At 36.8% G+C, this 26,770-nt stretch overlaps 2 protein-coding genes across 2 annotated transcripts in view; one reads left to right on the top strand and one right to left on the bottom strand.

The window, feature by feature from the left end:
• Positions 1–239: 239 nt before the first annotated feature.
• On the top strand, positions 240–14,463 carry LOC103034787 (NACHT, LRR and PYD domains-containing protein 3-like). The gene is made up of 10 exons (XM_022665724.2): positions 240–395; positions 2,644–2,705; positions 5,916–5,984; positions 6,183–6,278; positions 6,820–6,933; positions 7,195–7,281; positions 7,376–7,474; positions 8,882–8,974; positions 9,373–9,437; positions 10,306–14,463. The coding sequence occupies exons 2-10, from the start codon at positions 2,656–2,658 to the stop codon at positions 11,301–11,303; spliced, it is 1,671 nt and encodes a 556-aa protein (XP_022521445.2). The 5' UTR covers positions 240–395; positions 2,644–2,655; the 3' UTR covers positions 11,304–14,463.
• Positions 14,464–15,000: 537 nt separating this feature from the next.
• Positions 15,001–26,770, bottom strand: part of LOC103035845 (dedicator of cytokinesis protein 2) — a 117,808-nt gene continuing 106,038 nt past the window's right edge. The window contains exons 36-52 of the mRNA XM_007228015.4: positions 26,593–26,683; positions 25,605–25,715; positions 24,877–24,966; positions 23,750–23,854; positions 23,448–23,589; positions 22,461–22,542; positions 22,279–22,363; positions 20,168–20,254; positions 19,749–19,925; positions 19,551–19,634; positions 19,286–19,423; positions 19,071–19,189; positions 17,813–17,906; positions 17,432–17,533; positions 17,118–17,220; positions 16,101–16,249; positions 15,001–15,940 (exon numbers count right to left, since the gene is read on the bottom strand). Coding sequence (XP_007228077.3) covers positions 15,872–15,940; positions 16,101–16,249; positions 17,118–17,220; positions 17,432–17,533; positions 17,813–17,906; positions 19,071–19,189; positions 19,286–19,423; positions 19,551–19,634; positions 19,749–19,925; positions 20,168–20,254; positions 22,279–22,363; positions 22,461–22,542; positions 23,448–23,589; positions 23,750–23,854; positions 24,877–24,966; positions 25,605–25,715; positions 26,593–26,683 — 1,828 coding nt within the window. The 3' untranslated portion in view covers positions 15,001–15,871. The remainder of the gene's footprint in view (positions 15,941–16,100; positions 16,250–17,117; positions 17,221–17,431; positions 17,534–17,812; positions 17,907–19,070; positions 19,190–19,285; positions 19,424–19,550; positions 19,635–19,748; positions 19,926–20,167; positions 20,255–22,278; positions 22,364–22,460; positions 22,543–23,447; positions 23,590–23,749; positions 23,855–24,876; positions 24,967–25,604; positions 25,716–26,592; positions 26,684–26,770) is intronic.

Raw genomic sequence — 26,770 nt, 5'->3', positions numbered from 1 at the left:
AGAGGTTTTCAATTTAGTAAAACCAAAGAAACTCATCATCATTAAATGGATGTGTTCTACTGCTGAGCATCAGTTCAATGTTTTTTTTTATTATTATTTTTATATTCGCATTGTTGCTTTGCAAAAGGGAAAGAAAACAGGAGACATGTCTCTGTGTAACAGTGAGTTATGTAATTGGTTTCAGGAAGTTCCAGAAAGCAACAGACATGCAGAACCTGTTCTTGTAATACTCTACTGCTTCTGTTAGGGACCAGAGATCAGTTCACATGGCTTGTCATGCTGCTGGTCTTTCCATCCACTGTGGATTATTACTTGTGATCTCTTATAAAGACTAGTATCTACAAGATTAATCATTTCAGTGAGTACTCTGATTGTGGGTCTTCAGGCTCTGGATTGTAAGTATTATCTATATTTAATAACTTGTTTAATACAGTGTTGGGAGACAGAGCGGGGATATATCTAGTAAGCAAGTTCTGAGAGAGACTGAAACTTAACTTTCGATGGAAGGCAATGGAAAATGATTTTATTCCATGTAATTTTGTAGCATTTCTATTGATCCATCATAAAACACAATGTGATGGAGCAGTGCTCTGATGTAGTAAACTAAAATTGGCAGAAATAGAGATGCATTTTTTCCTCAGATATATAAGTATTGTCCTCTCTCTGAACTCCAGAAGTTGTCCTTAAAGCTTAAAACAAAACCTGAAAATGCTTTTTGAACTTTGAGCATGATCTCTGTCAAAGCATTTCACTATATTATGATGTTGACTGTGCCATTTTAAAGGTTGTCTTGGAATGTCTTATTTTTTAAACATTTAATTAGCTTGATTCATTTGTACATTTTGGATCATTGTCTTGTTGCATGACCCAACCCTTCTTCTCCAAAGGTTAATCAAATCAAGAAATACAATGTAGACTGTTCCAAATGACCAGAAACAAAAATGTAAATTCCTTTTTTTCACTTCCTAAAATAGTCATTTGCACTTTAAAAACTGATAAAAAAAATCTATGTCACTGTACTGTTTGAGTAAGAGTAAAAACATAGAAAAAAAAAATTAGATTCTCAATTTTTTCTTTTTAAATAAGCATTTAGTTTTTATGTAAGATAAGGAAAAATGAGAATTCAAACAGGTGTGCTAATCTTTAACGCTACCTGCGTCACAGTATCTGCGACCTCGATTTTTCTTGCGCTGTGCCTTTGTTATCCTGCTCACCTGTGCCATCTGACACCTTTGAAACCTTTGTCGTTGTTCTCACCTGTGTCTTGCTAGTATATTATTGTCTATTGAGATATATTTTTATGCTTCCAGCTATTTATGTAAAGTTGTAATTTTAATGTAAACTAGTTTTTAGAATTGTCTTTTTGTGGATCATAAAACACACTTCATTAATGGTGCCATTTGGGCTAGATACCGACTTATCCTGTGATCACACTGCCAGGCGACAAAGTGACAATCGACCATTCTTTTCCTTTGGAAGGGTGTAATTTGTCATTTGTAGACGTAATTTAGCATGTTAGTGGCAGGTGACATGGCGTCGGAGTGACAATTCAAGTTTTTCTTAACTTTATGCAAATTAATTATGACGTGGCAAAGTAACATTCTTCTCCGATTGGACAAACAAATTCTGCTGTGAGCATTTGATTAGCACTGTACTTTCTTTACGGCGGTACAGTGGTGCATTGGGTAGTACTGTTGCCTCATAGCAAGAAGACTTGACTTCAATTCTTTCTGTGTGGAGTTTCACATTCTTGCACATCCTTCTGGTGTCTGTGAGTTTTTCTCCAGAGGAGGGTTTCCTCCAGTTTACTCCCACAGTCCCACAAAGATGTGCTTGTTTTAGGATTGGCTCGATATAGATTAAAGGAGAACTCTGGTGTCAAATTTACTTTTGGTGTAGCAAAGCATAACAGCGTTCCGAGATCCAGAAGTTTTAACAGTTTGTCCAAACACCCTTCAGACTGGGTGACAGGGCATAATTTGCCACGATAAATCACTTTTTCCACAGTTATCCAGCTCAAAGTAGCTCCACACCTCCTTGCTAGAATGCAGAGAGGCCTGACATTTAAAACGAGGCATTAATAACTTAAAAAGTGCATAAGAAGCTTCTTAAAAATAACTGTTTACATTAAATCATGCTAGCTTCAGCTCTGAGCACCGCCTTCACTCTACTGATAATAACATAGATATATATACATAGTCTCTGCATAACCTGCCTCCTGGCGTAGCAGCCGGTGCAGGAGGCAGGCTATGCAGAGTCTATGTATATATATATATATATATATATATATATATATATATATATATATATATATATATATATATATATATATATATGTCTGTGGAGCTACTTTGAGCCTGGATAACTATCAGGGCAAAATATGCCCCAATACGTCTGTTGTACAGAGAACTAGACAAAAAGCACAACATTTCTGGATCTTAGAAAGCTGTAGGAGAGCAGAGGTGTGCTATTCAACAAAGGTAAGTACTTTTTATCATGTTTTACTACACCCAAAGTCAATTTTACACCAGAGTTCTCCTTTAATTGGTTTACAATGAAAAAATCAACAAATGAATTAATGAATAAATGAATGAATGAATACCTCTAAATAAATTTAAATGTTTCCTCTATTTTAATTCACAGAGCAGAGCAGAGATGGATCTTTCCCGACCCCAAGACCTGGAGTGTGAAGTGGAGATGAAATGGTAAATATATTGACAGGATAATCACACTCAACCAAACACATCATTTACAGAAGATATGTACAGAAACATGTACACATTAAAGTCATAAACTGAGCACTACAGGCAGGACATACTGGTTATTATTACAAGATGTAGTATTAATTAAGAAATACAGTACGGGACAAAAGTTTGGACACACCTTTTTTTTTCAATGCGTTTTCTTTATTTTTATGACTGTTTCTCACTGAAGGCATCAAAACTATGAATGAACACACGTGTTATGAGTTTTGTACATAACAAAAAAAGGTGAAATAACCTAAAAACAATTATATTCCAGTTTCTTCAAAATAGCCACCCTTTGCTCTGATTACTGCTTTGCACACTCTTGGCATCATTCTCTCAATGAGCTTCAAGAGGTGGTCACCTGAAATAAACAGTTTTCCAACAGTCTTGAAGGAAGGAGTTCCCAGAGGTGTTTATTAGCACTTGTTGCCCCTTTGCCTTCTTCACTCTGTGGTCCAGCTCACCCCAAACCATCTGGATTGGGTTCAGGTCCGGTGACTGTGGAGGCCAGCTCATTTTTTGTTAAGTACATAAAACTCTACGTGTGTTCATTCATAGTTTTGATGCTTCAGTGAGAATCTACAATGTAAATAGTCATGAAAATAAAGAAAACAAATTAAATGAGAAGGTGTGCCCAAACGTTTGGCCTGTACTGTACCTTATGCTAGGTGTGAAATGATGTTCTAACAGATCTAATTTAATGTGATTTTCTATCTATGTTTGTGTACAAAAAAAAAAAACAATTAAACAATCAAATGGGAAAATACAAAGACATCTTACCTCAAACAGCAGAGACACTACTGCATACCTTAACCTGGACAGATAACAGTGTTACATGACTGAACTGGTAGCACCAGATCCTTTCATGCTCTGCCATCAATTTCATAATAGCTCAGCTATTCTCTCGTGCAGTTTCTCTAGTGCATCTCAGATGTTACACTTGACCCAGCAAATGATACCGTGGAAAATTACCTTCAAACATGAGAACTAGATGTTTATCGGCTTTGTCTTTCACCCTTCCACACACACCTTCACTTCTACAGGGAAGGGATGTAAGATGAATTGTATTTTTATTGTTATCGCAATATGAGTTTTCAAAACTGTTTTAAAGAACTGCAATGAGATTGTGAATAAAAGCAATCTCAAACTGCTCTACCCATGTGCACCAAAAAATTAGGCTTGTGAAAAATCATAATAAAAATAATAATCATAATATTAATAACTACATATTTCAAATGAAAATATGTAAAGCATGTTAATAGATATAAGCATTACAAACGCAAATATAAATCTCCTGTGTGAAACGTGTAGTGTGCACCTAAACTGTTTAATATGGTAGCCGCGGGCACAGCGGAGCTGGGGAAGAAATCTGTTTGTGCAACTCATGCAGAGACTGAAAATGAAAAAGAAAAAAGTTTAATAGCGTATTAAACATAATCTTAGAAAAGTGTATCATTTTGGAAGCACAGATCTGTCTTTCTGTTTTCCCAATTTGAAGTCTTATTAAAGACGAAAATCATTGTGCTATCAAATGAAACCACCAATGTCTTGAAAAAAAAAACTAATACAATTAATTATGTTTAATTTTTAGGAAATTATTCATGGAGTTATGGGAAAGCCAAAAATAGAAAAATAATTTGGCTTAGACTTCTAAGACTTTAGACTTCTATAAAATGCAAAGGATTATCAAATGGCACCAGTGAAGTTTTTAAGATCACTTGTAAAGTGATTCATTGTTTATCCTCTTGAGACCCTACGTCCTCATAAGTGAACATTCAATTTCTGCTTCTCTGCACCATGTTAATAAATGATTATAATATATTTTTTTAAACGTTGACCCTCATATAGAGATACTGCCCATAGCAACTAGTGTTCACATAACAACGTTATACTCGACTGATTAAAAAAAAGATGGCTGGAATCCCAATCAAAAGTTTTTACAGCCAGTCCCGGCAGATAAATGGTCCAGGTAACAATTCTCATTGAATTTTATGTTTGAAAGTAGTTAATTTTACTAACAGTAGAGTTGGGTCCTTCTGATCCCAAATGGCAAGGATAATTTTTAATTGTTTTACTACTGTCCTCATATAAGGACATTGGGTTTTTTGCAAAAACGATTTCCTGTACAAAAGCAAAGTTTATTTTTTATTCTTGGTAGGTCCTGCTAATCTCAAATAGCTAGGATAAATTTAAAATATACACTAAGCAAAAGTCTGGGTCTCAGTAGGTTATGTTTCGAGTAATAATACTGTAAGAATTTATATTAATGGGATGACAAGTAAAGGAAAATTGCTTATTTGATGGTAGTAGAGAGACCAGAGTTTTGAGTCTTAAAACATAAAAATTAGAGGGTTATCATATAACACTACTAAATTCATAGAGATCTCATTATCATGTATTCAAGGTTTATGTTTCAACTGATTTTACTGTATCATTTTGGAGTAATGGGAAGTCAAACTTGTAAATAAAAATGTAAATTTGGTTTTGCATGAACCAGATTGTGGAGTCATATAAAACCAACAAATTAAATTGTTATAAAAAGACACCATTAAATTCTTGAAGAAGCATTCATATACTATTAATGGCATAAGTATCAAATTTTATAACATTAGCATTTTGGAGTAATAGGAGGTGGAATAAAAAGTGCCCATTTGCCCGTTTTGCATAAAGCAGAATTTGAAATATTAAATAACTGTGAGGGAGGGCCCCACAAATGGCTAGCGTCAGCCTTGCCCCTATTTCAGTGTCTAACTATAAATTTGGGTCAAGTGTGTGTTTGCATCATTGTCTGCTCCAGATTAATAACAGGGATTAATGCTTACAGTAATGGAGCACAAAATGTGCTGTTTCTGGGAAAGCACGCACTCCTACCCTGCAACAGCATTAAATTTCCCGTCATAATAAGAGAATGACACAAGATAGAATTCCTACCACACCCACCCAGAGAAATCTGAGCCTCACGTGTGTGCAGGCATGCTTTTTAACAGAGCGATTCTCAAGAGTGTAGTTTCCAGACAACTTTGCTATTCACGGATCAGCACAGGAGCCGTGGTTTGGCCTAGATTTTATTTTTTTGAAATGGGCCAAATTCCTCCATTAGACAATCATTGTATAACTAACAAAAACACGCCCTCAAATCTCTGCATATAACCTGTCGTTTATTTACAGCACAAGTCCAGAGATGAGCTCCAAGGTCAGCGTCCGAGAGCACCCAAAGTTGGAGCTGAAAGACTCAGGGTAACTTAAATATTACTAATCACTGTGGTGGTTAGTGGTCAGTTTAACAATAGCTTGGGTTCTTTTCTATGTTTTATTTTTTAAGAGTTGAACAGTCAATTGTTTTAATTTTATTTTATCTCTTACTGGTTTTTATTGGTTACATTATATTTATTGCATAATAATAATGATAATACTATTTGTTTTTAATTTCTCAAGGTTTGAATCTGATAGCTCAGCTTCACCCTCCTCTCGTCTAACATCAGCTAAAAAGCAAAAAAGGACACCAGTCATCGACACGCTGAAAGATAACAGGTAATAACTGTCACTTGTCTTTTTCTGTTTTGGCGGTAACCAAGGTTACAGTCATTAGAGAACTACTACTAAGTCAGTATGATGTAAGCAAACCCAATGTAATACTGAACTGGTCCTGCTGGATCTTGCAATAATTTAAGTATTGGTGTGTTTTTAATGCACGTCTGCACCAGTCATGTTACATGTGTAAGGGTATCTATCTATCTATCTGTCTGTCTGTCTGTCTGTCTGTCTGTCTGTCTGTCTGTCTGTCTGTCTGTCTGTCTGTCTGTCTGTCTGTCCGTCCGTCTATCTATCCATCTTTCCTATCTGTCTATCTGTCTTCCTATCTATCTATCTATCTATCTATCTATCTATCTATCTATCTATCTGTCTGTCTGTCTGTCTGTCTGTCTGTCTGTCTGTCTGTCTGTCTGTCTGTCTGTCTGTCTGTCTGTCTAACTTTTAATGGTGACTGTGCACTTTTGTGCAATGGAATGTGGGTATACAATCTTGTATAATGCAACATTCGGTTAATCTTAATTTATTTTTATGTCTACAGTGATACACAAGGATCAAAGGAAGTCAACAATCATCCTAAGTTAAAAAGGACACCATCTGTGCTGCATCCAGTGGACTCATCTCAACATTCAACAACGGCAGCCAGCAGCTTCAGGTAATGTTTTATTAACTGTCATAATGAGGAAATGTGATCTCAGTGATTTTGCGAAAGAGTGAAAGAGTGAATGTATTAGTTGCATTCCTAAAAATTCTCTAAATTTCTGCTGCCTTTCTCGGCTGTTTATGATGGTGCATCAATTTGAAACCTCCTTCCAAATCCACTTTTTAAAAATATGAATGAAAACAGTTGGTCAGTGTTGAGATCTAAACAGACTTATGAAGAAGGACTTTCACTGATGTGTTTTTTCTTTCTTAGAACTTCCACTGTGATCAGCTGTGCATCTCTGAGTAGCAACACTTCAAAGCATCATCCACCTGGATTCACAGCAGCAGAACGTCCAGGGTAATCAAGCTGAAGTCTACATTTGGAGTCACTTCATCAGTAAATGCTGATAATAATATTAAGAGAAGGTCTCTTGTTTATTTTCTCCAAGCAGAGATGGGCTCCTTAAACCTCCTGAGTCCAGTGATTTATACGTTAAGAGTAATTCCATGGAATGTGTAGGCACCTTTAAAGAAAAGACTCTCAACACAGGGTATGTGATAATATTAAAAAATATATATCTCTGGCTATTTTCAAATGTAATCATAAAAAAAATCTATATATTTTTTTTTCTTTTGCAAACGCTAAATGGTTGCAAATTGTTTCCGAATTGTTAATAAGATGTTGCTAGGTGGTTGCTGAAGTGTTGGTATTGTATTGCTATTGGTTGCGAAGGTGTTGCTACATGGTTGCTATGCTATGCTAATGAGCTGGTTGCTAACCTGTTTCTAGGTGGTGTTATGGCATTAATGTTGGTTGCTAAGGTGTTTCCTGGAGATCATCATGGTGTTGTACCAGGTGTTGAGGGAATCAAGGTGTGTTAAAAATAAATGGAAGTGAAGAGAAGTAACGATGGATGAAAAAACTACACATGAAGGAGTGCAGACTAGCATGGCTGTGGATTGAAGTTGTGGGAACTGCAGTTTTGTGGCTGTATAAAAAGATGAGACTTGGATTTGATAAGAGTGAGATTAAATAGGTGTGAAAAGGACTGAAAATTCATAGAGCACTCACATACAGGCTTCCTCTACAGTTTAACAGTCATTTACTGATAAAACAGGAAAACAGTAATTGGTCAGACTCTCTATAAAGGGGGTGTGTTTTGGACCCATGGTTCTATCTTTCTCCGTAACTTCATTGGCAGTATGTAGCCGCTGCTCCTGACTCCCAGTCGTTGACTGGGTCAGATATCTAGCATGCCAAATATTTGCCAGGCATCTGAGGCTCGTTGGCGATCAGTCAATGGCGGCTCTTTGAGCATCTTTCAGTACTTCACACTATGTGACTGAGCGAGCACAGAGAGTTCCCCAGTTTGCCTCCAAGCAAAGTTTTTGTTGGCGATCAATGAAAAACTGTCGACGACTAATAAACTGAGCTAAAATTGTGTAGTGTGAACCTGGCATAAGAAAACTAGACTGAATGGACAAGAGGGTTAGGAACACCTGGAGAAGGAAATGAGGGGGCGGAGTTAACAAAGAGACACTGGGAACATTGATGACAGGGTGGGGCTAAGGCAGAGACAAGACAATAACAACACAGGTCCATATGCTTGCAGAGCACATGGGGAGGAAACAGAACAGGTTGAAAAGCAGAACAAGCATAACACAGAAGGCAGACATGGGCTAAGGGGGTCAAAATGACCATGAATTTGTTCTCAGAGAGTTTTTGAAATATTGACACCAAACCAGCATTAGAACCTTAGGTTTAAAGAAAGACAGATGGTGTGAAATCGGAAATGCAGCTTTTGGTTTGGACACATAATTATTGCATGCCAATAACTTTTATTTCTATTTGTTGTCCTGAGGCCCTGGAGGAAGAACAACTTTTTTTATCCAGACACTATATGTATGTATATGTTTGATATTACCTTGTTCCTAATCTTGATTTTTAAATCCTGTAGGCTCGGTGAAGACAGAGCAGACTCTGATCAGGACAGTTTTGATTCCATGGAGACTTCCAACGGACAACAAGAGGATGACACAAGTTGTGACAGGTAGCCGGAATGGGACAGATATTCTGATATTCTTTAATGGAGGTGTATGAATAGGCTCTGTTCATGGCTGTCTTTCAGTCACAAGAAGTGTAGAAACAAGAAGGTGATTTTAATGTTACGACTGATCTGTGTAAACGTAGCTATCATGCAGAGTATGTCATTTTAACAGAAAGTTACTCATTTTAATAGGCTTCAAAATGCTATATGACTAAAGTATAAAACCAAGTCAGGCAGTGGTTAGTTTGTAGAAGGTAGAAGGACTAAAGGAAATGTGTCATAGACATACCATGCCTACAGCCAATTAAAAAAAAAAAAAAAAAGTTTTAATTAGTTGTTGATCCTTAAACCCTTGTTTTTTTTCTTTCTCTAAATCCTCTTGCGTGAATCATTTTCCACAGTTTGAGCTCTAACTCTTCAGACACAGATCAGCCTTCAGATTGTCGTCTTCCAGAACCCAGTGAAGGTAATGCAAATGTTTATATAACCCTCATCTCAAACAGCTAATTTAACTCCCCCAGCCAACATTCTCACGGCTGGAAGGTGGGCTTTGTGGGTTCCAGGTGTGTATGGGCTCTGAATGGATTTGTACATGTTTGTTACTGTACATTACTTTCCACTGACATCACTGACATTCATATATGTGGACCCAAATGGAACCCACTTGGGCGTGTTATCTGAGTCATAGCTAATTATCAAGCATGCACTAAGTCAGGTGAAATAGAGCAGAGAACCCTCTAGCCTAACTCCCTGTGAGAACCACTAATACAAAAGAACAGCAGTGTTTCTCATACTGTAAAACTGTGTCGCTGGTTTACCCCCAAATATATGAACAAGCTGGTTTTGACCAAAGTAAAACAGCTGAACAAAATTAATCTTTTGCCTTAATTGAAGTCTAAAAACATTCACACTTTTTAAAATCATGCAACTGTAAGATACCAATATTCTAACATACGTACACTTCTCATCAACAAAATATTTGCACCCAGAAGAAAGTGTCAGATTGCAATGCTACTGGGACGGAAGTTAAACGTTACCAGGATCAATAAATCATAACACATGAAGACCTATTTGACTAATATTTATGATTTATTTATCCCTATACAGAAGCAGTGTTTAACATATGTGTAATGCATGTGTATCTAAACATGCAAGACATCTTTACATGGAGTTGTAGAGGTTCCTAATGATGTCCTGTGACAGTACATTCTATGCAGCTTAAATAGCATTGTGATCCGCCACTTCCTTCTTGGTGCAACCATTTTTTTTTTTTTTTTTTTTACAATAAACGTATTTCATTTTTTAAATTTTCTATTACTTTGTTTTTCCTACAGTTAGCCGCCTAGAAGAGGCCAGGGATAAATTAAAGGAAGAATACAATAACCGTATGAAGTTAATGTTTGTGGAACCAGAAAAATGCAACGTTTTACTGAAAGATATATACACTGAACCCTGTATCACACAAGAAGAAGCATTTGAAGAAGAAGAAAAAGAAGAAAAAGAACAATCAGCAGAAGACGAATGCCCTGTACGTGAAACAGGAGAGCTGAAGGCAGCACCTAGACCAGCAAGGTTAAAAGTGTTTCCATTTAAATGGAACATCTTCAATCAACCACCTGAAGGAAAGAGGAAAATCAAAACTGTGCTCACCAAGGGAATCCCTGGAATTGTTAAAACTGTCTGTGTGCAGAAGTTCGTTCTTGACTGGGCTGAAGGAAAAACCCACCAGGAGATCGATGTGATCCTTGCACTTTCTTTACAGAGTTTAAACCTGAAGAAAGATCAGAACGTTAGTTTAAATGAGCTACTTCATCACTTCTTCCCTCAGATTAAACAGATCCAGTTAAACACAGCCAGAGTCATGCTTATATTTGATGGTCTAGATGAGTATCGCCTTCCTCTGGATTTCCAACACAACCCTAACTGCTCTGATCCAAGCGAGCCAACAGCGGTGGATGTGTTACTGACAAACCTCATCAGAGGAAACCTACTCCCCTCGGCCCTCCTCTGGATTACCTCTCGCCCGGAGGCTGCGAACACAATACCTTCAGAGTACCTCCAGAGTGTCACAGAAATCCAGGGGTTCACAGACACCCAGAGGGAAGAGTACCTCTACAAGAGAATCAGTGATAAAACCAAAGCCAGTAAAATCATCTCACACATCAAAACATCGGAGTACCTCCGCAGACTTTGTCACATACCCGCCTACTGCTCGCTCTTAGTAGCAGTTCTACAGGAGACTCTGAACAACACAAGGGCTCCTCAAACGCTGGTGGAGATCCTGAAACGCTCTTTTAGAGCAAACCTGCACTCAAAAGACCACGCAGAATAAGACAATGTTTAAAATACTGAGCGGAAACCGAACTCTAAAGAAGTTAAGCTATAAGATTTGTTTAATATGGAGTTTAAACTACTGAGAGAGGAACTATGTTCTTAAAAAAATGCCGTTTCCTTAATGGATCCATTCCCAACTCAACTTTAAGTTAATCTGTTTTTAATCTCAGATTTTTAACCCATTTTCTTCCCAATTTGGAAGACAAATTACACAATTCTCCTGTTACTAGTAACGCACCTCCTCCGATACATGTGAAGTTTTTTTTTTTTAACTGTGCCAGAGAGAGCATGGCCAGTTATGCTCCCTTAGACTCCGGCTGCTGATGGCAAGTGGCATGATCCGGAATTCAATCTAACGATCCTCAGATCAGTGTACTCATCTCTCTATCACTTTAGGACTTTTCTCAAGTCTTTCAGTATCTTGTCACTTACTAGCTAGACACTGTGCTCACTACAATTACATGCCAAATTTCACGCTGCTAAAGCATTACTTCCTTTTGTTCACACGGACAAGTAACTGCCAGTCACGATCATTACCGCCTACTATGCTGTCCACTGTGTGTGGTAATAGCTGTGACATATTCTCAGTACACACATGATACTGTGAAATGTTAAAAATCCAAATATGCACACACCTTAGGAAATGAAAGGTCCCTTTAATCTATTTCCCACTATCAGGCCTTACTCAAACTCAGATGATTCCTGTTACTTCCCCATGAGTAACTTATACAGGTGTAGGCGCTTCCAAGCCAACTCATGAGATACCATTCCATGACTCGTTCATTTACATACTGCTGCTCGTGACTTTTGGCATTTTAGTGTACCTGTTCCGGCTAGGTACTGTTTAATGGAACTGTTCTTTTACTGACTGCACTTTTTTTCAGCTAACTTTACTTATTTTGTAATGCTTATTTTGCACTTTAATCTCAGATGTTTTAATAGTTAATTAGTTATTTATTAGACTTTTCGGGTCCATAATGCACTTTTGTTTTGTATAAAGCTTAATTTTAGACAAAACACTGAATATTAGCAGTAGCAGCAAATTGTTTACTGAAAGGCTTAGCTGTTAATGAATTGATTTCTATTTGTGTAATACAATAGGATTCCTACTGATTTGTCCGTTTGAACTGGATTTAAAAAATGAACAAATAGGTAAGAGCAACAAGTGTCTAGATAGACAACTGTAGTCCGTTTGTGGCGACTAAACACAGCCAACATTTGTTGGGGTTATAATAGCTGGATCTCTGGCGCCACCCTCAGGTCACACAGCTGTTTCACGGTGTCTTCTCACTTTTCTCACAGGCACGTATGTAAAATGTTGTATATTTAATGCAATATGTGAAGGATAAAATGTTACAACACTAGAAATTGGGCTCCAGATACACTTAGATAATACTTAGATATAATTAAATGGTAAAATGTTATAAATGTTTAAGTATAAGCTGAAATCCTGTTAGTCAAGCTTTATTGTTTGTCTTGCACTTTATAAAGAACATACTGACCTGTGAGATTTTTTTTCTATTCTGAGGTATCTCAGCTGGCTCGCTGAATTTCTGCCAGTTATGAAGGTTATATGAGGGTGAAATCTTATTAAAAGTTTTTACCTGTTCCGTTAAGGTTCTGGTTTCTTAGATTTTGACTGAAAGCTCACAGCTGGAGAGCAGTGATACTGTAAAGTAGGGCAAGGTTTCCTTAAAGGTGATTTACAGAACCAAGAAGGATCACAGTAACCAGTAGTGTAGCCTAGCCTAGCCTAACTGAGCCGTGTAAAAAAACACAAATTATTTTTGGTAAATATTTTTATTGTAAATAGTCGTAACCTACAGTGTCGCTGTTCTGTTGGTATCCCTCCAGCATGGCATGAGGGATAGCTTTAAGCCTAGCAAATTTTAGCTTCTTCAGTCTGCCTAGCATTATTTTTCCAGTTTTTATTCCATATGCAGAGAAACCTGCAGTGGCATCTCTTCTAGTAGTATTTTCCTTTACTTGTTTTGTCTAGTGTTAAATTCAATCCTGGAAATCCTGGATTTCCTACTAAGTTATCCACAGTTGTGCTTCTTTTGGTACTAATGTTTTACCTCTCTGCTGGGCCTAGTATTAAATTTTAGCTCCCTAGGTTTCCTACTAAGATCCCTGCAGTGAAGTTTCCTCTAGCAGGCTCTCTGGACTAGCATTATTCGATTTTAGTTTTTGAAGTCTCACTTATATATTCTACTAAAGAAGTCATTGCTTTTTTCCCAGAAAGACTTTCACTAGTAGCATGGACATTTTTAGGGTGAATATAATGAGTTAAAACTGTTACATAACAGCTTGTAGATTTTAGAAACATTTGATGTTACATTGATTAATTATATAACTACATATTAGAAGTAATTCATTATACATATATTTAGTTTTCTTCTCTGAAATAAAAAGCTAATGTACAAAACTCAACAAATCTCCTTAACTTACAAACACATTTTCAGTTGTGGTGTTGAGTGAGATTTTAGAATATGCCCTTAGCAGAATTTTTCTGCTCACTTCAAGAGAGTAGAATCAGATGGCATATGTATCTAGAGGAGTTTACTGCACCATTACCAACACTTTGTATAGTTTTAAGGAAATTGCTACGGTTGGAATAAAATACTTAAAAGTAAAAAAAAAAAAAGTACTGATATATAAACTGTGTCTAATATACTGAGTTATAGAGATAAGTAAATAAAGGCTCATTTATACTCCCTCTACATGTGAAAATGAGTATGTCTGTAAGAAGCAATGTAACAGTCACAGCAACACATCCACTAGAGGGAGTCAAAAGCTTCTGACGAAAATTGCTGATGAGGAAAGTAGTAATAATACACCTTCTATAAAAGATACATGAGGTTGATTAAAAATGTTATAATCCGTAATTAGACTGCAAAGCGTCTCTTCAAGAAGAATACACTTAATTTTTTTTTGTGTCCATTTGACAGTTTTGGTGTTTCTCCTGAACTACTTCAGAGAATGTAAATAAATAGAGTCAAAAAGTCTGTATTTACCATTGTGCAAAAACATCTGAAAAATAGGATGGAAACCAAATACTTCAGGACAATCAGAAGCAGTAATCCCAGAAAAAAATAAAATAAAAAATTGCACATTTGTAACATTTGTTGCTTGGAGATATTTTGTCATCCATACAAATAAAAATACCTATAATATTTTTTCTTGTGTGTGTTTGATATTATATGATACATTAAATTACATGCTTGTTTTGTAGAAGAAAGCAAAATCTCAAACCTTAAAAGTTGGAATCTGAGGCAGGCATACTGTGCAAAGGTGCAACTGTTAATACCTTAGAAATAAACAATTATTCTGCCTAGCATTTCTGCCTGCGTTTGCCACTGAATAATAAAACAATTATGGCTGATGAAATCATGTGGAAATCCCTTAAAAGTGGCAACCATTCAGTTCTACTGAAATAAAAAAAATTAGCAGCTACTGGGACTAGTTATCAACTGATCTGGGCCCAGTTTCCTGAAAAGCATCTTGCCATTAAAACATCTTAACATGGAGAGAGAGTGCTCAGGGTGAAACTCACTCAATCATCTAAGAATCATCTTAGTGCTCAGAACTTTTTGGGGAAACTCACCCGTGGTCATTAAAACCCACCCAGTTTGTACATTCACATTAACTGGTGTTGTATTTGAAGTGATAACAAAAAAATATATCGAGCTGAGTTGAGTTAATCCATTTTTAATAATACACATCCACTAAAACACTTTTAGCTGTAAGTTGAAACAAAGAATAATGCTGGGAAACACCAAACAACATCTATAGCATTACCACCATACATTTTCATAAAAACATTATTATAGAAATGACAAGAATGTATTCCCAGGTCAACATGCAATCAATTAAAAATCGTGTCCTATTTTAGCACATGAAGCTCAAATCAATCTGGCTAATAAGACAAAGTCTGAGAGGCACAATTACCTCAAACTCATTCTTTGAACTGTGTGTTATGTTTTATTACATGCTGTGTTATCATCTACAAAACATCTGCTACTTTTATAGAAATCCATAATTAATACAAACTTTCTGGCAGACAGGAAAGCCTGTTTGGGTTTGTGGTACAACAGTGAATTTTGCTCCCTATTAAGTGCAGTTCAGACTGATAAAGACCTGATTTTGTTTCTGCATTATACTTCAATCATTACTTACTTCCAAGCACTAAGCATTATGTGACAAACCTTCCAGAGGCTACTTGCTTGCATAATAAAATAGATGTACACATACAGTAGATACTTATACTGATAAAAGCTGAAATGGTGCTGATGCATTAATAATTACTTGTTCATTTATCAATATTAGAAAATATCATTGGTAAAAAGAAGATTCATACAAAGCTCATCTTATATTTTCACTTCACATTATTAGAACTTTTTAAACATTTACTATTGTATATAAAGCTCCATCATATTCTGTACATGCTTGCAGGCTACTATTATAAAAAGTTCACATAAACAGTTTTGCCTTCAACAGTCCAGTAATATTCCTGATAATACCAGATACAGCTGATAATACACAGAACAATTAGATTTTCACAATTTAAAAATGAGTAGATGCTTTATCGCTGGAAGAGTCAGGAGCTTTTCCATCTTCAGGCTTGGAGCTCAACTGTAAAAAAAAAAAAAAAAAAAAAACATACACACAACTGAATGTAATGAAGAATGAATAAGGTTAATGGTACTGAGATACATGATACCACATATGATAAACAACTGAAACATAAGGGGTTAAAATGCAGTTGTTCTATATGTGCATATGTTTAACTTACCCGAGACTTAAAGATCAGGTTAATGACTCCCTTTGAGCGCCGATCACTGGTGCGGTCAGAAGGAAGGCACACAGACATGCTCTTACTGTCTCGTCTAGATCTGGCTGACTCTATTTCCTCACTGCCATTGGCTACGCTCAGAGATAGGCCTGTGATAAATATCAGAGTTTGGGATTAGTAGTGTTCAGCAATTTTGTGGATACAGATTTAAACAGGTCATAAGAATGTGTTTGTGTGTGTATTGACAGTTTAGCAGACAGTTTTACTTTGAATTGATCTGATGTAGATCATTATATTTATGCAGAAACCATTATATTTTCAGCTTCAGTCTTGTCACTGATGCTTTGACATTTGTATCCACCTGCTCTACCCAGGGTCAGTGTAATGTTCATCAGTTTGATTTTCTGACCGTTTCAGGCTAATTTTAAATATAGAAAATTGGGTATAAAACATAATTTCATATTTTCCATTTACTTTGGTGTAGAATAAATTGATCTGTTTTTCCAAACTTTAGTTTTTCTTTTTTTGCCTTTCACTAACAGAATCTCTTAATTAGTTTTTTAGATTTTTTCATTTCTAATTGTGAGGTGCAGAAATATATATATAAAAAAAAAACTAGACAATTGGAAATATGCATGAAAACCAATTTCTTCTATACTACACCAAATGGTAAGAATTATAAAATAAAAAAGTATAAACCTCAATTTTCTATTTTTTTTATAATAACAAACTGCTTTTGTTATTAGACATTCGTTGCATACAGAAACCTATGTTTGATAAGTGTTGGTTTGAGAGTTAGAGAAATATTTTCTTCATTTTACATCCCGTCAACAGTCTATTTTCACAACTCACACTGGTGGTTAATTAAGAGAATTTATTTTTTAAAGTTAATTAAGAGAATTAGTACTGATACCAAAGACACAAAGACACGCCCTAAATCCAGCTGTGTAATCCGCAATTGACCGATGCACTATAGATCGCTAAAACTGGGCCCTCTATGTGTGTGTGTGTGGGTACCTGTAATAGTAGGCAGTGATCTGGAGTTACTGCTTGCTAGGCTGCTCTCCATAGTGGGCTCTGATAAGTTTGTGTCACTGCGGAACTCCTGCTTCTTTGACAGCTGGAAAACAACACAGAATCAAATGCACACAATCAATTGGACAATAATTGCATTTTTTTTTTTTGCAGCGGTAGTGTTGTTATTGCTTTCATTTGTCCATGCTGTCTAATGCCCATCCAGCAATACCAAATGATTGGTGTGTGAAACAAATTCCATTAACTGCAGTAAAAGAAATGTCAGGATTTGGTAACACTTTAATGCACTGTCTCACTCGTTTGCAGTCCAGGGTGTTGGTCCTCTCTTTCTCTTCACTGATAAAGATCATGCTGCCTCTTCCTTGCTTCTTCTTCTTCTTGGACCTCCTCAGTTTCACCTGGGAGAGTAAGATAAGAAAGACGAGAATGATGTCCAAGCTGAGGAAAGTGTTAAGTGAATGGGATAATATAGAATTAAAAGAAGGTAATGTAAACAGAGGAATGGTTTATTCTGCTTTTGTTGGAAACTGTTTTAAATATTAAGGAAATAATTATACAAGAATACTGTTTAAGAAAAAAAAAATGGATTAAAGACTTGAAAAACGAATGACAGTATAGCTAAAATGATTAGTTTATTCTTTAAATACAGTAATTACATCAAAGGGTTTGATTCTCACCTCCACCTCAACTCCACTTTCATCAATCACACTGATACTACCACTGGAATGGGGAAGGGACGTGGGAGTGAGTGGCATAGCATCCAGAGAGACACTAGAAAGAGAGAGAGAGAATTTGACAAACTTGGGATATGAATTCATAAAGTTTAATAAATTACAAGCAACACATTAATATATAACTGCCTGTTCTAACAACCTAAAGCAGGAGTGCTAAATGTGCTACTGCAGTCTATTGGATCCACACATCCAAATTACCAAAAATGGCTTTTAACTTTTTCCAGCGCAGTCTTATCAAATTTGTAACCTTGTAGAGCAGCCAATCAGAACAGAGATAATGTTTTCATATCTGAGTTTTTCAAACATAAAAGATTAGAATTTTTTTTACAATTTTTTTACAATTTCTCCCTTTTGTTTCTTTACTAAAAGTTCACATAAAAAAATCTAAAATGTTCAAACTGAAATAACTGATGCAATGTCTAACAACTAACTAACAACATAAATGAGAAGTACTTGTACTTATAAACATGCAATATGTGTATTAATCAATTGGCAACCGTCTCAAGACAATCTGTAACCCCTGGCCTCACTCTGCATGATTCAGAGATTAAACTCCAGCTGAACAAACACCACCTTCTCATGCTGAGACTGGATTTGCTACGGCAGCAGCCCAGTCTTTGGCAGGAAATCTGAACTAAACAACATCATCAGGATCCACATCTCAGTGAATAAGACACAAGTGCATATCAAGTACAAGTGGCTTTGAACACTTTCCTAACTATGATTAATGATTTTGATCTGGCAGTAAATGAACTGACAGAAAACCATGTAGGGTGTTCTGTGCATTAATTTAGCCATGCTTGTCACATTAATGTTTCATCAGTTCTGTCTCTCTTTCTTTTTTCATCATTTTTCTTTTCTGGTTGTCTAGTTTCTAACTCAAACAGCCTTCCGCCTTCAAGCCATTTTCCTGTGACATGTCATATGAACCTTAGCAAATCAAAATGATCTATGCACTGGATTTTCAATTTCATAATAACTTGCAAGGGAATGCATATATATCTATATCTCTCCTGGGAAATGTTTAAAATGTGCTGACATCAAAAACTGCAGCAAATGTGTAAAGTAAAGTTATTATATTAGTTACTTTTGGAAATCTCATTAAAGTGTAAATACTTTAAAAATACACTTAGAAGATTCATTTTAGAGTCAGTAGAATTAAGTGTGGCTTGGTGACAAAGGCCTTTAAGGTTGTGTTCACCTGTCTGGGTGTGTCTTAGTGGGGGTTCCACATTCAGATCCAGCCAATGAGCAGATGGACTGACGGACGGAGCGAAGAACAGAGCGTGGACGAGTGGACCTTCTGTCGTCCATGTCCGGCTTGAATCAAAGAATGAAAAAAATAGTAAATAGTTGAGAACTTGTTTTTTTGTCAGCATATTCCTGTGTCTCAATCAGTCACTGTCTTTCTCTCACCAGTTCTCTGACTCCATACTCTTTCTCCACTTTCTTTTTCAGCTGTTTAAAGCATTCCTCCATCCGATCGTGAAAAGGCCGGAGGTCATCCGTCACTCTCTTCCCATGAAGAGATATTCCTCGTCCCAGCAACGGAATCTACAGGAGTTCAAGCACCACAGCCAATCAAAAATGACACAGAGAATCAAAAACAGTTTACAGACAAGCTGCAGGAGAGTGCTGTATGTTTACGCGAGTCTGGATGTAGGTAGGTGTTTGTGCAAACCTGCCACGCAATGAGATCTTTGAGGCGGAACAGCTTTTCTTTGTCCTCTGGATGCTCTTGTGTGTACTCATCTGTGAAGAACGCCTAAAGAGAAAGTGAGAAAGTGTGACAAAGTGAATGAAAGGGACAAAAGACAAACAAAACAACACAGCAAACAAGGAAAAAAAACAGTGAACGCATGCAAAAAAACACACACACCTTCTCATACTTGGCAAATCCACCCATAACAGCAGGATCCACAATGCCGTTGAGCAGCATGGAGAGGGGGTTTATTGGGAGGGTCTCATCACACTGGTATTGATTAATCATGGTAAGGATTTTCTCATTGGTGTTGCCCATCGTCTCTATAGCGTTCTCCAGGGGACTCACCGTTGTCTGACAGAAACAGAAGAGAGATTAACAAAGTTGAGAAAAACAATGCAGGCTTTATGTGGTACTTTGTTGTTACTAAATTTCAAATTTAGTCAAGGTTTGTTTATTTATATAGCACACTGTAAATACAAAGGCAATTTAAAGTGCTTATTTTAAATATATATAAAATAAAATCTAAATATATTTACAATTACCAGCTAATTAACAGCATTTAATAACAGTGTCTTCAATTTACATTAACTCACATGAGTCATACTTGTAGCCTCAAACCAGCGTAGAATCCCTGGCAACTTGTATGCAGTGTTGAAAGTGGTACGCTCAATCCACATTGACTACAGAGAAACAGATGTATGTGTTATCAAACAAAAGATAACTGTATTTGCAACATATTGTGATTATGCTACCACTTAAGACATATTTAAACGATATTTAATAATATAACTATAACTAATAATTTATTTATAGCTGGGTTAGCCTCCAACATTCGGGAGTGCAATGTGAGGCCCAACTTCAGAGCAGAGAAGTTCAACTTTTATCTGTCTAAACGCATCCTTCCACCTTGCCTGAAGTCTGCCACAATCATACTACTGCCAAAATTCACTATTTGTGCAGTCTCAACCACCACATTCATTTGTCTACTGAGCAAATACTCTATGGGTCCAAATGTTTGTGGACCCATCATCAAATAATGCATTCACCTACTTTAAGTCACAGTTATTGCTGACACAGACGTTTAAATACCAAAACACAGCTTGTAGAGAGAGACCTGTAGAGAAGTACTAACCAAGCAGAGGGATAGCATGATATATCCCCCCAGCACTGAGCTCTAGTGCAGTGTAACTGTGTTCTCTGGAATGATGGAGTGCCATACAACTCTTTTGGAATGAGAATGGGATTTGGGTGACATTCCTAACGGTCTTGTTGTCGACTGCTCGACTGCTTGAGTGGCTTTACTGAACAGTAGAGCCGGATATACTCTTTCACACTCTCAAATTTATAGAAACAATGCCCAAATATTTTTTTCCATATTGTCTATTGTCTCCTATCTCTAGCTAGATCAGGGACTTTCTGACTAACTACTCTCTATCCTTAACTCAAAATTGCTACCCTTTAGTTCACAGACTTCATGATTTTGGTGTGACTTTTTCCCAGGAGATGAACAGGTGGAATGGTGTTCTAAGAACAATCTCATTTTAACACGCGCATTGCTAAAGGTCCCTCTTGGACAACCAACATTGCCTGCAAAAGTTAAGAAGGCTCTGCAGCAACTCCTTAGGAAAAACAACCTGCAGCAAAAGTTGCTGATGTCCTACTACCACTGCTTCTTTGAAAGTGTGCTGGTGTACTGCATGTTCTCAGTGTGGTGTGCCAACTGTACAGCAGAGGACAGGGAAACTGTTCCAAGAGCCCAGAAGATCACTGGCTGCTCAATGTCCCCTTTAAAGAATCTTTTTAGTGCTTTCTGCCTCAGTAAAGGAGCCAAAATACCCATCCCGCCCTGGACATCACCTATCTGATATGCTGTCCTCTTCAGATCCCACTTCAGGTCCATCATATCACAAACAAACAGACTTCAAAACAGCTTTAACCCCTGGGCAGTATTATGACAGAAAAACTGCCAATCTAGAACAGGTGTAACTGTACTTAAAATTTACACTTACATATTACCACACTAATGTTTACATATTAGCATTAGAGCCAATGCAATTGTTTGTAAATGTGACATAGGGATTACACATATATTTTATAAATATTTATACAAATTACATATGAATTAAACAGCCACTAAAGCCTAAACCATATTTTTTCCAATATTAGCTAAAATGTGCTTTGAAGTAATGAATACAAGTCCTGCTTAAAATATTATAAACACTTCCCAATCTTTAAAAAATACTTTTGAAAAAACAGTAATATCCACATCTGCAGCCCCCCTACAGGTTTAACTGTGCTGTAGGTGAGGATGATGTGTGTTTGTGTACTTTCTTATGCAGACACATCTCAATATGGAGATCAGTCAATCAATAATACCCCCCCCCCTGCTGACATCCAACCATCTATGTCTCACTACTATCAGAGGCTCACTGCTGCTGCTGCAGCTTAGCCAATCAGCTCTCCCTCTTGCCACACCTCTAAACCCATACAGCACCCAGTGCCCCTTCCCAAACTCAACCTCTTATTTATTTAGCCTTTTTCAAATTTGAGCTGAGGGTGGGAGTCAGCAAAAATCAGGCTGCTCTATCTATCCATCTATATCTATCTGTTTACATTACGTGAATACCTTTGCTCATTCGGATTTACAATCAAATTTGATATATTCTGCGGCTGTAGTGTGTGTGTATTTGTGTCAGTAACCCACAGCAAACTCGTTGTCTGGGTCCACTTTGCCCTTCCTCACTGGCCGGGAGTACTGGAATTTCTGGACGTAGTTCGACTTATAGAAGCTGAAAAAAGCAGATATATGAGCATGAGTGAAACATTTAACAGACCAGTGACTAGAACCTAATCTGAAGGATGAGCGCTGACTGGTGGAAAACTCACTTGATGATCTGATCTGGAACTGGCTTGTTCTTCAGACGAGGTGGAATCTCCAAGACAGGCTGAACCGTGAAGCACTGGATGTCTGAAAGAACTGTACTAAGAAAAATGCAACAGTCACTACTGTGCATAATTATAGTAGAACAATGTGCACACATTATATACAAAAACTATTAATTTCCATATGCTTTTAAATGAACTCAAATTGTTTATATATTCTATATTATACCATGTATGATATATTTTAATGGAAAGTATCCAAGAATTTCTGTTTAACATGTTCACCTTTATCCAGAAAATGTTTACATTTTCCAAGCAAAGATCACTGATGAATCAACACTGTGTTATAATCACAAGCTGTTCTGCCTTCATAACTGGAATTTTCCAGCTTCCACAAGTCTAAGGCCACCACAACGACACGCATTCACTTAAGTGGCAGAACAGAAATGGCTCTACATTCAAGGAATGCCTCCAGCATAAAAGTATTCTGTGGAGTGGTGATCACTGAATGCTCTGAAGGTGAGCTGGAGTGCCATTAGTGATTTCATTAATTCATAACATTCAAAATTCACAACTATGTAGTAGCATTTGTGTAGTGTAGCAGGTAACAACAGCACTACTTTCCCTGTGGGTTCGATTCCTCAGCTGGGTAAGCGCATCAAACATCAATACATCAATAACACTCTAGACAACCAAATGCTATATTAGTTTACCTGTCCACCACTATGTAAATGCAAGTTGTTCTGGATATATATAGAGTGATACGCACTAAGATATATTTGAGTACTGACAGTGCACCCTTAACAATCTATAAGTGAAAAAAAAACTAAAGTCTCAAAAAAAAAGGTGTTAAAGCATTAACAATTTAATGTTATATATACATTTATAAATATCATAGTTTCTTAGATTTGACCAAATTGAAAACCTCTGGAATATAATTGAGATTTTAAAAAAAAATTTTGATTAAAAAAAGGTTTGATTAAAGGATACACTGCTGAGGTGAATTCTTGATGTCGTCTCCAGGCATGGTGGTGGTGTTGAGTCTGAGAGAACTAGGGAACTGGCTCATCAGTTGGCCCTGAAAATCCTCTCTGCGTTCGTACTCCTTACCACGGTGAATAAACACTTTATTCTGTGGTTAAACACAGCAGTAAACACGTCACAACCCCAAAAACGCTATCTTTTGTAACACTTTAGTATTGACTATATACAATTGTACATAAAAATTGCACAGACACAAGCAGACACAAACGCATAGAGTGTCATAGTGTCACACACAGATAAGCACGCACCCGCAGGAATTGGGGGAAGCCACTGCCATAGTATCCCACAGCAAAGTAATCAGGTTTAGGACGAAGAATCTTCATGATGTTCTCATAGAACTTTGCCTGTTGTTTCTAAACAGAGGATCAAACAGCAGTAAGAACACAAGGAGAGAACATGCACACAAACCAAAGACACATTCCACAACAGAGACAGAAATAACAATAGCAGAATGAGTGAACACATTAAACGATGAAGGGAAAGGGCATAAAAGTGGCTGCTGTAGTTGTGTTTTTGTTCAGCAGATATGTTATCTAAGCTGTATTTTGCAGAGAATGCAAAGAATTTGAAATTCATAAATGAGCTGACCCAATTAGTCCAGAGAAAATTAATTATCCTAGATGAAAAGCACACTGTGTGGCTCTGAAGCCGAAGCCGAATAAGCAGCATCAGAACAATACTGAATCCTCTGATTAACTAGAGAACAGTTTAATTAATTAGCGAGCACAGACACAGATTTATAATCATATTCACATTCAAACAGTCGGAATGTCTGAACGCAGAAATATAACCTTGACTTGAAAGATAATGCGACTCTCAAGGGAGATTTTCATGTGATTAGGGTGGATATTTTATTTAAGTCATTCACTGGGGATGATTAAAATAGGTATTAAGAGATTTAGTGAAAATGAGAGATGTATCACAAAGACTTTCCTTTTAGGGAAGAATATTGGATTTCTAAATCCTGCATTAACCTTTATTTCTCACCTTGTCGAAAGAGTGTTCTCTAAATGTCCCATCAATTCCACTTTTTTGTAATTGGAATATAAGGTTGATTTCAAGTTACTGGTTACAAACAATAAGCATCCTGACATTTTAACAACATTTTCCTGACATCAAACTCCCCTAACATAGTTGCTGATATGAAAATGTAAACTTGTTAATTAATGTTAATATAATTAATTGCAGATTTCATTTAAAACTAATTGTAAGCTACTAGCTTTAAATTAATTGACATTAGCTAATTGTTTGTTTCAAGTTAACATAACTAAGTATGTAAACAAATAATATTACAGTACAAAAGAAATACAATTTTTAGGGTTACATTTAAATAAAAAAAACAGAAACATCCATATGTGATTTTGTGTGTATTTACCAGGTTCTGTCCAAGCAGCTCATAGTCAAAGACTTCCAGCTCATACTGATCAGAAAGCTCTTTGCACAGAGCAATGGCTTCTTCCCACATCTAAAACAAACACACACACACACACACACACACACACACACAGATGCAGATGTAAGAATGCAACATGTGAAAGTCACTCTTAACATGTATTTAAGTTTAATTGTATGCCAAAATAAACTTTACTCAGGATTATGAATAATGTTTGTTTCAGGCTCAGATCGAAGACTATCTAGAAGAAGCTGGACCATAATTAACTTAACTAAACCTGAAAATGCTACAGTTCACCAACAGGCAGCCTCTGTTTACGCTTGTATATGAATACTGACTTAATTCTGAATTATAAAAACAGTAGGTTGGAGTTAACAGCTTTCAGTAGGTTTAATTATCTTAAATCTTATTGGTAAATAACTACTGCTAAATACTACAAAACAAATTAATATAATCGCTGTTGAGCCAAATGAAAAACAGATTCTTTAAAAACAGATTTTTAAACCATTTTAATTATGTAAATTAAGTAGGTTTCAAAACAATTTTGACACTTTTTTATCTTTTTATTACAGAATAAAGCATCAAAAGTTTCTCCGCCAATTGAACAGATAGAGATCCGGTAAGTCATCAGAACTTTCCACTGCAGAGCTCCATTGTTCATGTTAAGGAGTGAAATATGAGATGTGAGGTTAGCTCAGTGTGCACCCCACCTTGCCCTTGTCAAAGTAGGAGATGATGGTGTCATAGAGCGTCTCTTTGAGCTGCCGTTGGGACTGAGGACCCTGGATGTCCAGCTGAGGTGCACAATGCTCATCTGACCACTATAAGGGAGGGAGAGGGAGAGAGAGAGAGAGAGAAAGAGAGAGAGAGAGATGTGGGCATGTTTTAGAAGGTGGGCAGGTGAGCAGGGTGAGATAATAGAGTTAGATGGAAAAGAACTGAAATTAGTGTAATGAAGACAGAGTGGAAATGAAACGCACTGGAATAAAATGCAATAAGGTAAACTGTAATAAAATGAGATGACTTTATATGACAAGAGAAATGCTTGGTTCAATTCAATTTAGCATGCCTGCAGCCTTTAACAGCATAATCTGTTGCAGACGGGACTGTAAGGATATAAAGATGGCTCGTTGAAAACACATCTGTTATTGAGGCAGTTTATTCTATTTGGGAAAACGGAAAGGGAGGGCACTGGAAAGAAAAAAAAAAGTGTGGAACTCACCGGAGGATTGCAGGTCACGATGTAATGTAATGCAAATTAATGAACTGCACACTCCTGATAATATCGATCAAATATGACCGAGAGCGAGAGAGAGGAAGAGAGAGTGAGAGAGCACGAGAGAGAGGGAGAGATTTGGGGGCAAAAACGCCCCATAAATCTAGGTGTTTAGTCTGCAGGAGCTGAACTCAAGTTATAAATCCAGTCTGAGTGCTTTATCTACCCACAAAGTGCCATTGGATGTTGTCAGGGACGACTGTAAATCAGCCCGTAACGATGCCTTTTCATCCCAGAGAACTCCCACTGCACCAACTAAAATATTCCTCTCATTGCCATGGCGACCTTTTATCTGGGGTCAAACAATATCTGCCTGAAATGGCAGTATGTGTGTCTAAATGCTGCCTGTACAAGCCTGTAATTAGTACTGCTGTGAAAGGTTTCAGTGTGTAGTGTGTGTGTGTATGTGTGTGTGTGCGAACCTTAAGCAGCTTTGAATGCAGCAGAAGTGTGTAAGCAGCCTCTGTGAAATTTTCTCCATCCAAATGAAGATCTCTCAGCTTATACAGGTACCTGTAACACACACACACACACAGTAAATGGTCTCATCTATCTGGAAACTATTTATCTGTACTTTCAAGCATCTTCCATAAGAGGCCA

Source organism: Astyanax mexicanus, chromosome 2, assembly GCF_023375975.1.
Source record: "Astyanax mexicanus isolate ESR-SI-001 chromosome 2, AstMex3_surface, whole genome shotgun sequence".
Classification (NCBI taxonomy): domain Eukaryota; kingdom Metazoa; phylum Chordata; class Actinopteri; order Characiformes; family Acestrorhamphidae; genus Astyanax; species Astyanax mexicanus.
Note: the sequence above shows the minus strand (reverse complement) of the source record. Positions and strands in the feature narration are given on the sequence as shown.